The 14,336-nt window shown below is 43.2% G+C and overlaps 1 protein-coding gene across 1 annotated transcript in view; it reads left to right on the top strand.

Moving 5' to 3' along the window:
- SNTB1 (syntrophin beta 1) overlaps positions 1-14,336 on the top strand; it is a 210,963-nt gene that overhangs the window by 70,278 nt on the left and 126,349 nt on the right. Inside the window, exon 2 of the mRNA XM_081816469.1 lies at positions 11,737-11,953. Within this exon, the coding sequence (XP_081672595.1) occupies positions 11,737-11,953 (217 nt within the window). The remainder of the gene's footprint in view (positions 1-11,736; positions 11,954-14,336) is intronic.

Raw genomic sequence — 14,336 nt, 5'->3', positions numbered from 1 at the left:
AATACAGTTCTTCCTCTCCTACATGCTACAGTGATGCTTATTTTGAATAAGCAATGACAGCATGTTCCATCTTATCCCTATTAATTTGGGGCCTGTGTAAAACTCTTAAAATCTTAGTTTTGTCATCTAAGGCATTGGGTGCCTCTTCCAGCTTTATCTAGGGGCCTGAAGTAAAAGTAACATCTGTCATGCCTGTCACACATTAAGTTCATCCATTACCACCTTTAGGCTCTGAGAGAATGTAGACAGGGACCCTATAACATCTGGATGCCAGATGAGCAAGGGACCAGTCGTGCCAGTCTCTTTGTAATCTGGCTTATCTTTTTCTTTATAGAAAGCCAAACACTTACGTATTACTAGTTTAGACGACACTCAAGATGCTTTTTATATCTCTGCAGAGGAGAGCCATGATCAGTGAATCCAAATTATAGGAGTGAGATTTGGGTTCAATATGAGAAAAGGAATCTATGGAAGATATCTCACACTCAAAATGGTGTTTGAAAAGCATGATTTCTAAAATGTTCATGGCTGGATAAACAGGACTCAGGGAGGAGCATTTGGCCACATGTGGAGGCAGTGTAGAGAGCGCAAGGAAGGAGCTCGTTCACTTTCTAGTGATCAGGACTGGACACTTTGGAGCTGGACTGCATCAGTCCAGATCCCAGCTCTGCCAATCTCTGCTCTGAGACCTTGGGCAAGTCTCTCCAGCCTCCATGCCACACTCACCTTGCTTGTCAGGTAGGCATAATAATAAACCGACTTCATAGAATTGCTTTTATTTTTTTATTTATTTATTTTTAAGATTTTATTTATTTGACAGAGAGAGCACAAGCAGAGGGAGAGAGAGAGAGAGAGAAGCAGGCTCCCTACTGAGCAAGGAGCCCGATGTGGGACTCGATCCCAGGACCCTGGGATCATGACCCGGGCCGAAGGCAGCCGCTTAACCGACTGAGCCACCCAGGCGTCCCCATAGAATTGCTTTTAAATAAGCTAGTAGACCTCAGACATTTTAAGTGGGGCCCGATGCATAGTAAGTAGTCAATAGTAAGTCATAGTAAGTAGTTATTGCTACTTTTCTAAAGCTCCCAGGTTGAATTGGGCCCATTGCCTGTTTTTGTAAAGAAAATGTCATTGTCACACTGATTTGTTTGCATGTAGTTTGTGGTTCTTACATGCTAGAATCGGATAATTGTGGCAGAGACTCGAAAGGTCCACAGAACCTGCCAAATTTTCTGTCTTGCCTTTTCCAGAAAAAGCTTGCTAACCCCCATTCTACAGGATAGAGGAAATGGATTTCTGACCTTCGTCTGTTGCTTCTTTGTCTTAAAACCTTGGACAAGTGACAGGTATTCTCTGGCCTCTGCTGATCAGTTATGACTCCTCCTCAAGAACAAATCTGTGAAAAATTCTATCTTGGAGATCCTGTTAACATTGTCATTCATTTGCTCAACAATTCCATATTTGACAGCCGGACGTAGTGTTAATTGCTTGGATATAGATGTGAATACCAAGTTTTCCTTTTTTCTAACACTAATGAGCACTTACCATGTGCTAGACACAGTTCTGAGCCCTCTGTGTGTATTAGGTCATTTGATCCACCAGCAACTCTCTTGAGGCCGGCACTCCTATTTATCCCCATTTTACAGGTGGACAAACGGAGGCATTGAAAGATTAAGGAAATGTAACCTCCCAGTTCACTGCCCACCATAGGTGGCAGAGGCAAGATTTGAAACTATGTAATGTGGCTCCAGAGTCTAGAGTTTTCACTTCTACTGTAGAGTATTCACTCAACTTTGAAGACCTCATGCTTCCACCAGAGAGACCTGTGTACAAAGAAAGAACTGTGATGTACAAGTGCTCAAGTGTGTGTAAGATCATGAGCACAGTGCCTTGCATGGCATAGGCCATCCTCATAATGTTCATGTCCTGATGCTGCTGATATCAGTGGAGATCACAAGGCGTGGTTGGAGCTTAAGGAAGGCATATCGGGAGGACTTAAGAAGGAGGTTTTACCTGAACTAAGGCTTACAGGATGTAGAGAGGAATGTTTTCCAGACAGGTTTCCATGCAGAAGAGACCACATGTGCAAAGAACAGAGGCAGGAGAGGGCAAGCGTGGCATGTTCAGAGAATGAAAGAGAATTTCTTTGTGGCTGGTGTGTGAACTGTGGAGACCAAGAGGTAGTCAGTCAGCTGAGATGACAATAAGAGGCGGGCAGGAGCCAGCTAGTGAGGGGCTCCGTGTGAACTGGGACAGACTTCAGGCCTCTGGTGTGTCTCTTTCAGAGCAGTGCCCTATATTTATCTATTGGCCTGATGTTCCCCCTTCCCCCGCAACAGGCACATGTACACCTCAGTGCAGGCACCTCGAGGGTGGGCACCCAGCCTGTCTTGTTGACTGGGATAACTCCAACACTCAGGGCCCTGCCCATAGCAGGAACTTATTAAATGTTTATTGTATTAATGGGTAACCAAACCAGTCAGTGCGTTTCTGAGTGGTGGTAGGACTTAGGGGATAGGATACTCCCCTTGGGTCTCTGGAGGCTTCTCTGGGGGCAATAATCTTGCTTCATTGAAGAATCAAGGCAGATTACATCGAATAACTGTACTGTCTAAAATAGGGTAATTTTGAGATAGATTTTTAATAGGAGGCCAACAATTACTCAACAAATTCGTAACCAGTTTATCTTACTCCTGACGCCAATCATTAAAACTCAGTACCCTCTCCCAGAATGTGCTTATGACTTCACGAGAGCCTTTGGGTCATCCTTCAAATGTCTCTTAAAATCCTACCGTGAGGGGCGCCTGGGTGGCTCAGTCCTTCGGCTCGGGTCATGATCCCAGGGCGTTGGGATCGAGCCCCACATCGGGCTCCCTGCTCAGCAGGAAGCCTGCTTCTCCCTCTCTCACTCCCCCTGCTTGTGTTCCCTCTCTCGCTGTGTCTCACTCTGTCAAAAAATAAATAAAATCTTAAAAAAAAAAAAAAAAATCCTACCTTGAAGGACCCCTCCCCCTGGCAGAATGGAAGAGAAATAAATATTGGTAAGTGAATGAGAATAATGATTCTTCTAGACAACTCTGCCAAATCAAAGAAGAAGTAACTTGAGTACATAATCTCAACATAGACTTATTGTCACATTTGTCAGATGCCTGTAGAGTTTGGTAAAAAGTCACAAGATGCATCTACCTAAGGACTAAGATTGTGGCACACATTTTAACAGAGCTGTTTGTTGGTGAAGACACAAACAGCAAGATGAGGTAAGAAAAGAAACCTTTTTTTTTTTTTTTTAAATATATTGTCAGAAGAGACAGCTTCCCAAGGAATTATAGAATGTTTGAAGGGTAGGGACTTTTATTTCGCTCCCTTGACAGGTAAGGAAAATGAGGTCCGGGAAGGGCAGTGACTTGCCTGGGGCTGGAGAGCTAGTTAGTGGCAGAGCTGAAACTGTAACCCTGGTCCCCGATTCCCATGGCCAGTTCTCTTTCCAGCTCACGACTCCACTTCCTGAGAGGTTAGCTATATCCTCCAAGAAGCTTGTATTCCTTCGTTCATCATTTCTTGATTGAGATCATTGATGAACCCCCTCCGCTCCTTTCCTCCCTGAGATGGCCTAGGAAAATGCCATGAAGGGAAAGTCTTACGTGGCATTTTGTCAGGAAATCGCATTGTCACCAACCTGTCCCCAACTTGAAAGCTTCACCCGCGGTCCGAATGCCCAGATTTCTTGCCTCCAGCTGGTCCCCTCTCGCCTTAATCACATTAGAAAATGCACATTTTGTGTTCACCTCCCTCAGAGTAATGAAGTATTTCTTTTCCTTCCTGTAATCTGGAAATCCTTTTTTCTGTTGTTGTTTTTGTTATTTTTAAGAAGACTCGCACGTGTCAGAGGGACTCGCGGGCTCCTCAGAAACCAGCCTAGTTGGAGAGCTGATTGGATTTGCCTCAAGCATTTCCTCATTAGTAGCCTGTGTGTGCTTTTCCTTTCAAATGTCATCTGGCCGCCTCAACAAAGATTTAATTGTGGCAACTTGGGGCCTTCACAAACTTGGGCTCTGCTGAAGGTTCTTTTGAAAGCTTTGCAACTGCTCGTCCTTGAGATGACAAACCAGAAACATATTGAAAGTGACTTGGTGGATTATTGGTTTGAAGACCACTCCTTACGGCTCTCCTCCCCCGCCTTTTCATTTTTTGCAAGTGAAGATTGGAATTTTAATTGCTCAACCACAGTTTTTAATTCATGATGCCCAGAAAGGGCATGGTTCATTAATTAGTTCTGATTATGAGCACCCTGACCTGGGGCCTGGCTGCTTCTTGATCGGTTTCAACAGCTCGTTGCCTGAAATTACTGTCTGTAAGCACATGGAGGTGTAATTATGCAAACGCTAGCTCTTAAACCCTCTATTATGCATACATATTACAGTGTCTTAAAAGGCATTTATTGAAATGCCATAGTTTAATAGTTTAGGCTTACAAAATCAAGCTCCCTTATGTTACAGGCAATAGCCACTTAATTGGATGTTTTCTCCCAGTGCATAAAAATGTTGCCTTAAATACACACACATACACACACACATTCAATTAATTAAAAAAAAAAAAGTGAGAAACAGTATTACTTCGTAGTTAAAAGCAAGAACTGTGGAGCCACGCTGACTGGATTTGACTCTGGCTTCTGCCTTTTCTAGCACTGTAATCTGGGGATATGACTTAACCCTTTCCCGTCGTTGCATCCTTGCTAAAATGAGGGTGTTCGCAGTGCTTGCATCATAGAGTTGTTGTGAAGTTCTAATGAGTTAGTATGCAAAAAACACTTAGCAAAGTTCATGGAATCTAATCATTGTGCTTTTTACTGATCTCTCCAATGCATTTATTTGTACTTATGTGTCATAAAATTAGCTGTGATGGGCTGACAGCATTAGGGATATCTTTGTGTGGTAGAAACCGAGAGTTGTCCCTTAATATCTCTTCTCTTCTTCTTCCACAATAGTAGCCTCCCTTCTCCACCAGTTTTTAGCTGGGTTGGCACCAGAGTTAAGAGTAAAATTTCTTTTCCCTCTAGAAATGGCCCTGTGGCTAAATTCTGGTCGATGGTTTGTAAGCAGATGTAATGTGTCAGCTTCTGAAAGTGTTCTTAAGGGAGGAAGCGTGGTGTGTCCTTTACTTTTCCCCCCCTTCTTGCTGATAGGTATTTGGTCATAATGGCTGGAACTCAAGCAGGCATCTTGGGTTATCAGATGGCAGGCTAGGATGCAGAGCAGGAAGGGGGCAGAGGGCTGAGCCCCTGACAACTTCAGGGAGCAAAGCTTGTCCTGGCAGCCCTTTTCTTTTGCTCTAGACTTTCAGGAAAAGAAAAACAAACCTCTCTATCATTTAATACACTGTAATTGGGACACCTATTGCAGTCACATCTAGTCTTTGGGTAACACTTTACCCTTCCTGAATTAAATCCTCTCATTATTTTGATTGCAAGGTGTAGAAATCTCTAGAGGCTAAGGCACCAAGAACCAAGAAAAGGTTTCACACATGCTTTTTGTGTTAGAGGCTCTGCTTTACCACACCCAGGTGTGGCCACACTGTTCTTACTCTCTGCTTGAGGGGAGAAGGGACTTAGCCTCAGGCCTTAGTTGGTGATTGGAGAGGGACAGCTGGACAGCAGAATTATGCTAAGAACTGATGACCAAGCCTTGTAGCAAGAAGGGATATTCTGACAATTTTATTACTTCCTCTGGACCAGAAATTGTGGGCCCTTGGAGAAAGCCAATGGCAATTTTCTGTTGCTTTCTTTGTTATACACAAAAACAAGTTTCTCCATTTTCTGTCTTCTATATATATCAACAAGAAGCAAGACTCCTGGGCGCCTGGGTGGCTCAGTTGGTTAAGCCACTGCCTTCGGCTCAGGTCATGATCCTGGAGTCCCTGGATCGAGTCCCGCATCGGGCTTCCTGCTCGGCAGGGAGTCTGCTTCGTCCTCTGACCCTATCCCCTCTCGTGTGTTCTCTCTCTCTCATTCTCTCTCTCTCAAATAAATAAATAAAATCTTTAAAAAAAAAAAAAAAAAAGAAGCAAGACTCCTGAACAAAGGGGCTTTACGCAGGGATGTGTTGACGTTACCTGTTTTTCCTCAAGACTGATGTGGAAACAGTTCAGTGATTTCAGCATATCTTGTTCAGGGATGGTGATGATAATCTCTTTGTTTCCTTGTTGTTTTTTTCCCCTTGAAATTGCAAACTTGTTTTCTGGTCGTGCCAGAGATCGCTGGACTCATTTAGGGATTTGGCTGAATTTTCCTTACAAAACTTTAGTGAAAGGGAGAGGTGATATCTAAAGTTCTCAGAAGAAACATGGATTCTAAGGAGAGGCTTAGCCTACCTGAGGTTGAAAGCAAGATGACCCCTTATTTCTCTTTGTCTTGATGGGGAAGAGCACAGGTGGTGTTTATCAAAATTAAGTCAGGTTTCTTAAAGTCGTGGGTTGTTGTCTTTCCTTCAGGAAAATCCTTAGCCTCTGCCACATTCTGTCTTTCCTTCTGGGGCTTCAGTTAGACATACATTAGACCTTCTCACTTCATCTTCCACATCTCTATTCCATGTTTTCCATATTTTTATATTTTTGTGCTACATTCTGTAAAATTTCTTCTGATCTACAATTCACTCACTAATTTCTTTAATATGTCTACCTATTGAAGTTTTAATTCTGGTTTTTTATTATAATTCTATATTATATAGCAGTAATTATTATTACAGCTACTACTACTAGATATTCTATTTGGTTATTTTACCAATCTGTTAGGTCACTGTTTAAAAAATCTTCTCTGGAAGGGGCGCCTGGGTGGCTCAGTCGGTTGAGCATCTGACTCTTGATTTGGGCTCAGGCCGTGATCTCAGGGTGGTGAGATCGAGCCCCACATTGGGCTCCATGCTCAGCGGGGAGTCTGCTTGAGAGTCTCACTTTCCCTCTCCCTTTGCCCCTCTCCCCCTGATTGCTCTCTCTCTCAAATAAATGAAATCTTTAAAAAAATATTCTGTGGAAGATTCTCTCAGACTTTCATTTGTTTCTTTCCACATGGTAAACTTATTTGTTGCTTTGTAGTTTCTGTTGGGACTGTCACTGCTTTCAGTTATTTTTACTAGTTCTTGCTCATGCTACCTCATTTCTATGTGAACAACATTTTCTTACTTTATGCTGTTCATTGCCCTTGAAAATGATTCATAGGAACTCTTTGAAGCCTAGGATGAAATTGCCTTCCTCCAGAAGGGATTTGCATTTGATTTTGCCAGTCCCCTAGAGACTCCTCTAGCTTGGGACCTCCTTAAACTAGGTGTAAGATTAACACAAGAACTCACGCCACCTACTCACTTCCCTTCCCCCTTTTACAGGCTTACATTGTTCTTAAACAGGGACTTTTTTTTTTTAATCATCACACGTGGATAGCATAGTCCTCAGCACATGATGAATAGTTGGATTTGGGATGAATGAAGAAATCTTTAAATGACCATCCCTACCTTGTTAACTTATTTTCTCTGTCCTTATTTTCAGTTGGTCAGTTAAAAGGATTACTATTTTAAATATCATTTCCAGGCCTTTCTTCAAGGCGTTGCTACGTCTTCTCTCCATAAATTCCCCAAGTTCTGTGCGGCACAGGAAGTGGTTACTTGGTCAGTATTGCTTCTGGGCCAGGACTTGCCATATTCCCCATGCTCCTGCCCATGAGTGGCTCAAACCACACATTTCTGGGACTCCTCACGCTTTCCATGGATATTTTGAGTACAGCTCAGGATATCTGTGGCAGTAACTCCCAATGGCTCCGTAATTAGTGGATGTACCTCGGATACCTTTTCTCTTCAGTACACCTGACCTCACTTGCCAGACTTCTCTCTATAGCTAACCTCCGATTCCCCTCACTCACAGACCAAGACCACCATGGCTATCAGCTCCGCCTGTGGAATAAAGTCAAAGCCTATTAGCTTGTCATTTTGCCTTCGTTAGCTAGGTGAGGTAGCCAGATGTCGTTAAAGAATGTGATCTCTGGGAAGTCAAACTACAGCTCCACCACTCACCAGCCACATAAGCTAAACTTCTGTGCTTATTGTGCCGATGTGTAAAATAATACTAGTCTTGCAAAGGATAACATATGTAAAGCTCCTAGTGTCCATCAGAATAAGAATAGCCCTCCAAGGGGCGCCCTGGGTGGCTCAGTCGTTAAGCGTCTGCCTTCGGCTCTGGTCATGGTTCCAGGGTCCTGGGATCGAGCCCCGCATCGGGCTCCCTGCTCCGCGGGAAGCCTGCTTCTCCCTCCCCCACCCCCCTGCTTGTGTTCCCTCTCTAGCTGTATCTCTCTCTGTGAAATAAATAAAATCTTTAAAAAAAAAAAAAAGAATAGCCCTCCAAGACATTTCTTTTTAGCAGGGTCTGAAAGGAATAGCAACTTATTCTTTTATTGCTTGTACATACATGGATACTCAAAAAGTGGAAGATCCCTTACCCAGTTTTTTCCTCTGGACCTTAGTTGTCTTATAAATACGGTGGTGCCTTGAATAGTCATTTTGAAGCTTAAATGTGGGAAGATATGTAAAGCCCCTGGTTCCATCCATAGTTAGGTATATAATAAATGTTCTTTATTCCCCTTCAAACCGAGGTCCAACTTTCTTTCTTATGGGACTGCAATGCGATTTGTAAATCAGAGTACATTATATAAAAGAAGGACTGTTGTTCCTATCTCTGCTTTTTAAAGTCCTGTCTACCTTTTAAGGCCAAGTTCAAATGACACCTACTTCATGAAGCATCTCTGGATTCTCACTCCCACCACACTCATCCCCTACTCCATCTGGAAGAATAATAATACAACCAAAGGAGAACCTTCAAACCATCTCAGCTGATACTTGAATTTCCTGTATATAATAAGTACAAGTCAGTAATGTACAAAGCTAAGCAGTGTTCTAGCTTCTACTAAAACATTTTTAGAGATAAAAAAAAATTAAGTGTTTTCAAAACAGATCTATTTACTCCAGCTTTGGACAGCTTAAATCTGTCCCCTTTGTTCTTAGGTATATTTGTGTTCCTCTTTAAATATATTGCCCACGAATAAATAATATTCCTTAAAATACACCCGTCCGTGAGCGCCCTTTCTTCTTCCGTAATGGCAGCTTGTGCTAACAGGTTTGTGGTGACCGTGTAGCTGTTTTCTCCTAATTGCACTTATATTCAGTTAAAACCCTGAAATCTTTTCAAATATGTGTTGGTACTAAATGACATCTCTGTCTTGAATTAATATGGCTGTTTTTGATACCTGTGGTCGAGTTCCCTAATATCTGTCCATATTACATGCATCTTGGTGTGTTTGGTCTTACTAAATTGCTGTGAACCTAACTTGTCCTCATACTCCTAGATTCAGTTTCCTTGTGAGTTCCTCCAACGTACTTTATTCCTGTTATAACACACAGCTCTCTCTGCTTTGTGCCATACTTTATGTATTTGTATGATGTCACTATCTTAGGTGGGGTTCCTGAGAAGCAGAGCCTCTGTCTGGGGAATCAAGCAGCAACTCTGTAGCTTCCCAGACTTGCTGGCTTCTGTTGGGTCAACAGCTGTTTTCTGGAACAGGTGGGCAGCTTAAGAGTTGTTCTCAGCCAGCACACAGCATCTAGGAAATACGTGCTCAGGCTGGTGGAAAGGATCTGAGGGGACCCAGCAGCATCCATTAGAGTTACCCATGATTTGAATTCTTGAGTATGGAAACTACCTATTGCTTATTTTGGTAGTCTCTATAAACCTGGCCCCATGTCTCGTGCCATAAAGGTGTTAGTTTGTGGACTTGAATCACCAAAGGTCTGGAGTAAATATCTTCCAGTGTGTACCCATTCCAGTCCACTGCCATTTGTAATAACAGATACCAGTAAGGAACTTAGCCCAATTCCCCCCTGCAAAGCAGCACAGAACCAAACTGTGTGAGTGACAGAAAGATAGGGAAATTTATATTGCACCTTCCAAGAATCTAGTTGCCCTGTCAATACAAAAGCTGTCTAAGGACCAAATGCTTAAATTTAGAAGAGGCAAATAACTTCCTTTTTTTTGTTGTTCTAAGGTTTTTTTTTATTATGTTATGTTAATCACCATACATTACATCATTAGTTTTTGATGTAGTGTTCCATGATTCATTGTTGTGTATAACACCCAGTGCTCCATGCAGAACGTGCCCTCCTCAATACCCATCACCAGGCTAACCCACCCTCCCACCCCCCTCCCCTCTAGAACCCTCAGTTTGTTTCTCAGAGTCCATAGTCTCTCATGGTTCGTCTCCCCCTCCAATTTCCCCCCCTTCATTCTTCCCCTCCTGCTATCTTCTTCCTTTTTTTCTTTTTAAACATATAATGTATTATTTGTTTCAGAGGTACAGGTCTGTGATTCAACAGTCTTACACAATTCACAGCACTCACATAGCACATACCCTTCTCAATGTTTATCACCCAGCCACCCCATCCCTCCCACCCCCCACCACTCCAGCAACCCTCAGTTTAGGCAAATAACTTCTTAAGACCAAGGAAACATACCAAAGAGCAGACTTTCAGTCTGCTCCACTCAACTCTGGAACTATTTTTGTTTTTTTTAAATTTTATTAAAGGAATAGGCACATATTGGCTAAACATAAAAATGGTATAAAAGGGTAGGGGCGCCTGGGTGGCTCAGTCGTTAAGCGTCTGCCTTCAGCTCGGGTCGTGATCCCAGGGTCCTGGGATCGAGCCCCGCATCGGGCTCCCTGCTCCGTGGGGAAGCCTGCTTCTCCCTCTCCCACTCCCCCTGCTTGTGTTCCCTCTCTCACTGTGTCTCTCACTGTCAAATAAATAAATAAAATCTTTAAAAAAAAAAAAAAGGGTAATACAGCTTGACTTTTATTTCCATCCCCAGAGCTAACTGCTGTTAACATTTTCTTATGTTCCTATCCAGAAATAATTGTATATATGCAAGGCTATGTATTTATGATTTAGATACAAAAGATTACAGTATATGCACTTCTCTCTACCATTTTTAAAACTAATAATAGATCTTGTAGGTCTTTCTACATCAACACATCTGTATCTATCTCATTTTTAAAAATGACTGTATAGATGTCTTATAATTTATTATTTTTCTGATGGATATTTAGGTTGGTCCTAGTTTTCAGCTCTTACAGAAGATATTTTTGCTCATACAAATTTTTTCCATTGCAAAATAAGTATCCTTTTATGTGAGGGTTGGTTGTTTTTTTTTGAGGTTTTTTTTTTTTTTTTTTTTTTGCATATATGTTTTCTTAGCACTATTAACTTGAAAAGCCTGTTCTTCTTGCTTCTGAATAAGGACATAGTTAGAGAATATGGCTACCAGATTCCCTGCTTCTGTATCGAACAATTATGTGCCTTTAAGCCTAAGTTATGCTTTCTCCTTCTCTGCCCATTTGTCTTTCAGCCCCTTCTCCAGAATGCAACTTAAAATCAGAAAAGATAAAAGTTGTCATTGTGGAAAAAAGTTTAAAGTGATTCTCAAGTTCAGGTCATTGTAATAGCAAGTTCTAAATACCACTTTGGTATAGAATTTAAATAACAGAAAAACTGTTTTGAGAGGAACAGCAGTTGTGACTCTTGTTCAGAATTTAAGAGCATCGGTATTAAGAGCTCATCTAATGCAAGTTTCGAAAACACAATCAGACTTTCCAGAAATTCAGCCGCGATGTACTTAAAAGCACTGTTGTTGTCTTTTTCCTTGCAGTGAAGTACATGCGAGAAGCCACACCCTATGTGAAGAAGGGCTCCCCAGTATCAGAGATTGGCTGGGAAACACCTCCGCCCGAATCCCCTCGGTTAGGGGCCGGGTCCTCAGATGCCCTGTCATCACAGCCGTGCTCCTTCCACAGAGATCGGAAGAACATCCCCCTCAAGATGTGCTATGTCACCCGGAGTCTGGCGTCTGCTGACCCTGAGAACAGGTAAAGGGACCCAGAGACCTCTGGATCTCAGCCAGGTGGTGGCCGCTGAGGTTGTGAGGGCCATGCTTGTGTTCTCAAAACACTCAGCAGTTTCCAGAGAAAAGCCTGAAAGGGCCCCGCTGAGATAATATGCTTGTTCAAGCCCTGGCCGGCCTCCCTCCTTCTCTTCTTCCATTCTTCTTCCTTTTATCCTCATGACTAATCTGTGCACTGAGCTTTGGTTCTGGGAAGAGTTGAAGAATTGGATCCCAAGTGTCTTCCCTGGGTCTACCATTGCTAGTGTATGGGACTTTGGGCAAGTTTCGCAAACCAAGAAACCTCAGTTTTGTCCTCTGTAAAATGGGAATAATTGAAATAGATATCTCACTGAGCTGGAAATCCATGTGAAGTGCTTAGTACAGGAAATCCTTCATGAATATAAGGTATCATAATATTTGTTATTAATGTTAGGTGGTAGTAAGCACATCAGCCCCCCTGGACCTCGGTGCCCTCAACTGTGTACTTGGAAGTTTCCACAAGAGGATCCTTACTGTAGTTTTCTGCTCTAAGCCTCTCTTTATGCTCAAGAGAGAAAAGGGAGTGGCTTTGATCCAACCCTGGAGTGCTATTTCTCAAAGGCTGTACACAATTTCTCTTGCCACGGGAAAGAGATATCACCCAGTCTGTGGTGATTATAAAAAGTTTAGCAAGACAAGCAAATATTTGGGGTCCCTGTTCCCCCAGATATCTACTTTAACTCATCCGAACAGAAAACGTCTATTTGGGAGGAAAATAAGAGATATGTGGAGGAGAGGGAGAGGAATTGAGCCAGCAAATGGGGAATCTTGGTGATCTTGGCAGTCACATTCAAATGCTAAAAATAGGGACAGCTCTGCTGGCCCTTATTTGTAACATGTGTGGGACAGTGGCAGCCCACCCGAGTAGGATGTATTTGGCTACGTTCTGAGTTGCTGATGGGGAAAAGCCAAAGGGAATAGGGACAGGGAGGAAGTTGCCTCCTTGGCTCAGAGCTCAAAGCTTTTTTCGTTCTTTTCCTAATAAGCCTGGCTGACTCCAGCAGCTGCAGGATCTAGCCTGCTCCCCTCCCACACCAGTATGTCTGCCCAGGGCTCAGAGCTGTGGTTGCAGGAGAGAGAGGGGACCATCAGCCAAGGAGGAGTCGGAGCAGGCAGACTGAGCAGGCATGAGCCACTCCAGCCTGTTCTCTGCTTTGTCCCGCTCGATTTCTGCTGATTTCCCGGGCCCGCAGTTGATGTTCTGGTTACTCTGGGCCTGATCTTTCCTGGTCTCTAGGTTACCCAGTCAGATAGGTCCTTTCCTCCAAGAGTCTGATGTCTAAGGTGTTAGATCTGGTGAATTCCTAATTTATCAAGTGCCCATCTCGTGCTGGGCATTATGCTAATTACTTCAGATCAGAGACTGTTGACAGGTGTACCCAGCCTGCAGATAAGGTGTGTCTGGTGTTTTAAAGAAATTGGAATTAGTGGGGCGCCTGGGTGGCTCATTCAGTTAAGCGTCTGCTTTCGGCTCAGGTCATGATCCCAGGGTCCTGGGATCGAGCCCCGCATAGGGCTCCCTGCCCGGTGGGAAGCCTGCTTCTCCTTCTCCCACTCTCCCCGCTTGTGTTCCCTCTCTCGCTGTGTCTCTCTCTGTCAAATAAATAAACAAAATCTTAAAAAAAAAAAAAAGAATTAAAAAAAATGGCAAAGAAATTGGAATTACTTACCACATTGAATCATTGGGAAATTTCACATTAGAAAGCCAGATTGCTGCTCTTCTAGAACAGTGGAAAGGTCTGGTGAGATTATTTGGCCCATGTTGCTGCAGGCAGGTTTCCAATCTGCAGGAGCCCAGTAGAGACTTCTCCTCGTCAAGGGAATGGACTCTCCTCGTCACTCCTATTGCCATACCCTTGGGGGGTTCTATTAGCTACTTGCCTGGTCCTTCACATTTCCTGCCCAGTCTTTGAATCTGTGACCCTGCTTGGTCCTCTTAACAGCACTCTGAGTTTTGCTTTGTCTCCATTCCATAGATAAAAAATGGAGGCTCAGCTCTTATATAAGTTCCAAACATCATAGAGCTAATATATGGTTTTGCTGGGTTTCAAATGCAGGCCTGTAGTGTGGGTGACAGTGTCAGTTCACCAACACCAGAAAAAGGCAGAGACTAGAAAATGTGGAGTATTGGGCGCCTGGGTGGCTCAGTTGGTTAAGCGACTGCCTTCGGCTCAGGTCATGATCCTGGAGTCCCGGGATCGAGTCCCGCATCGGGCTCCCTGCTCGGCAGGGAGTCTGCTTCTCCCTCTGACCCTCCTCCCTCTCACGCTCTCTGTTTCTCATTGTCTCTCTCTCAAATAAATAAATAAAATCTTTAAAAAAAAAAA

Source organism: Leptonychotes weddellii, chromosome 4, assembly GCF_054177405.1.
Source record: "Leptonychotes weddellii isolate Sample4059 chromosome 4, ASM5417740v2, whole genome shotgun sequence".
NCBI classification, from domain to species: Eukaryota; Metazoa; Chordata; class Mammalia; order Carnivora; family Phocidae; genus Leptonychotes; species Leptonychotes weddellii.
The sequence above is the reverse complement of the archived record's forward strand: the minus strand, read 5'-3'. Positions and strand labels throughout refer to the sequence as shown.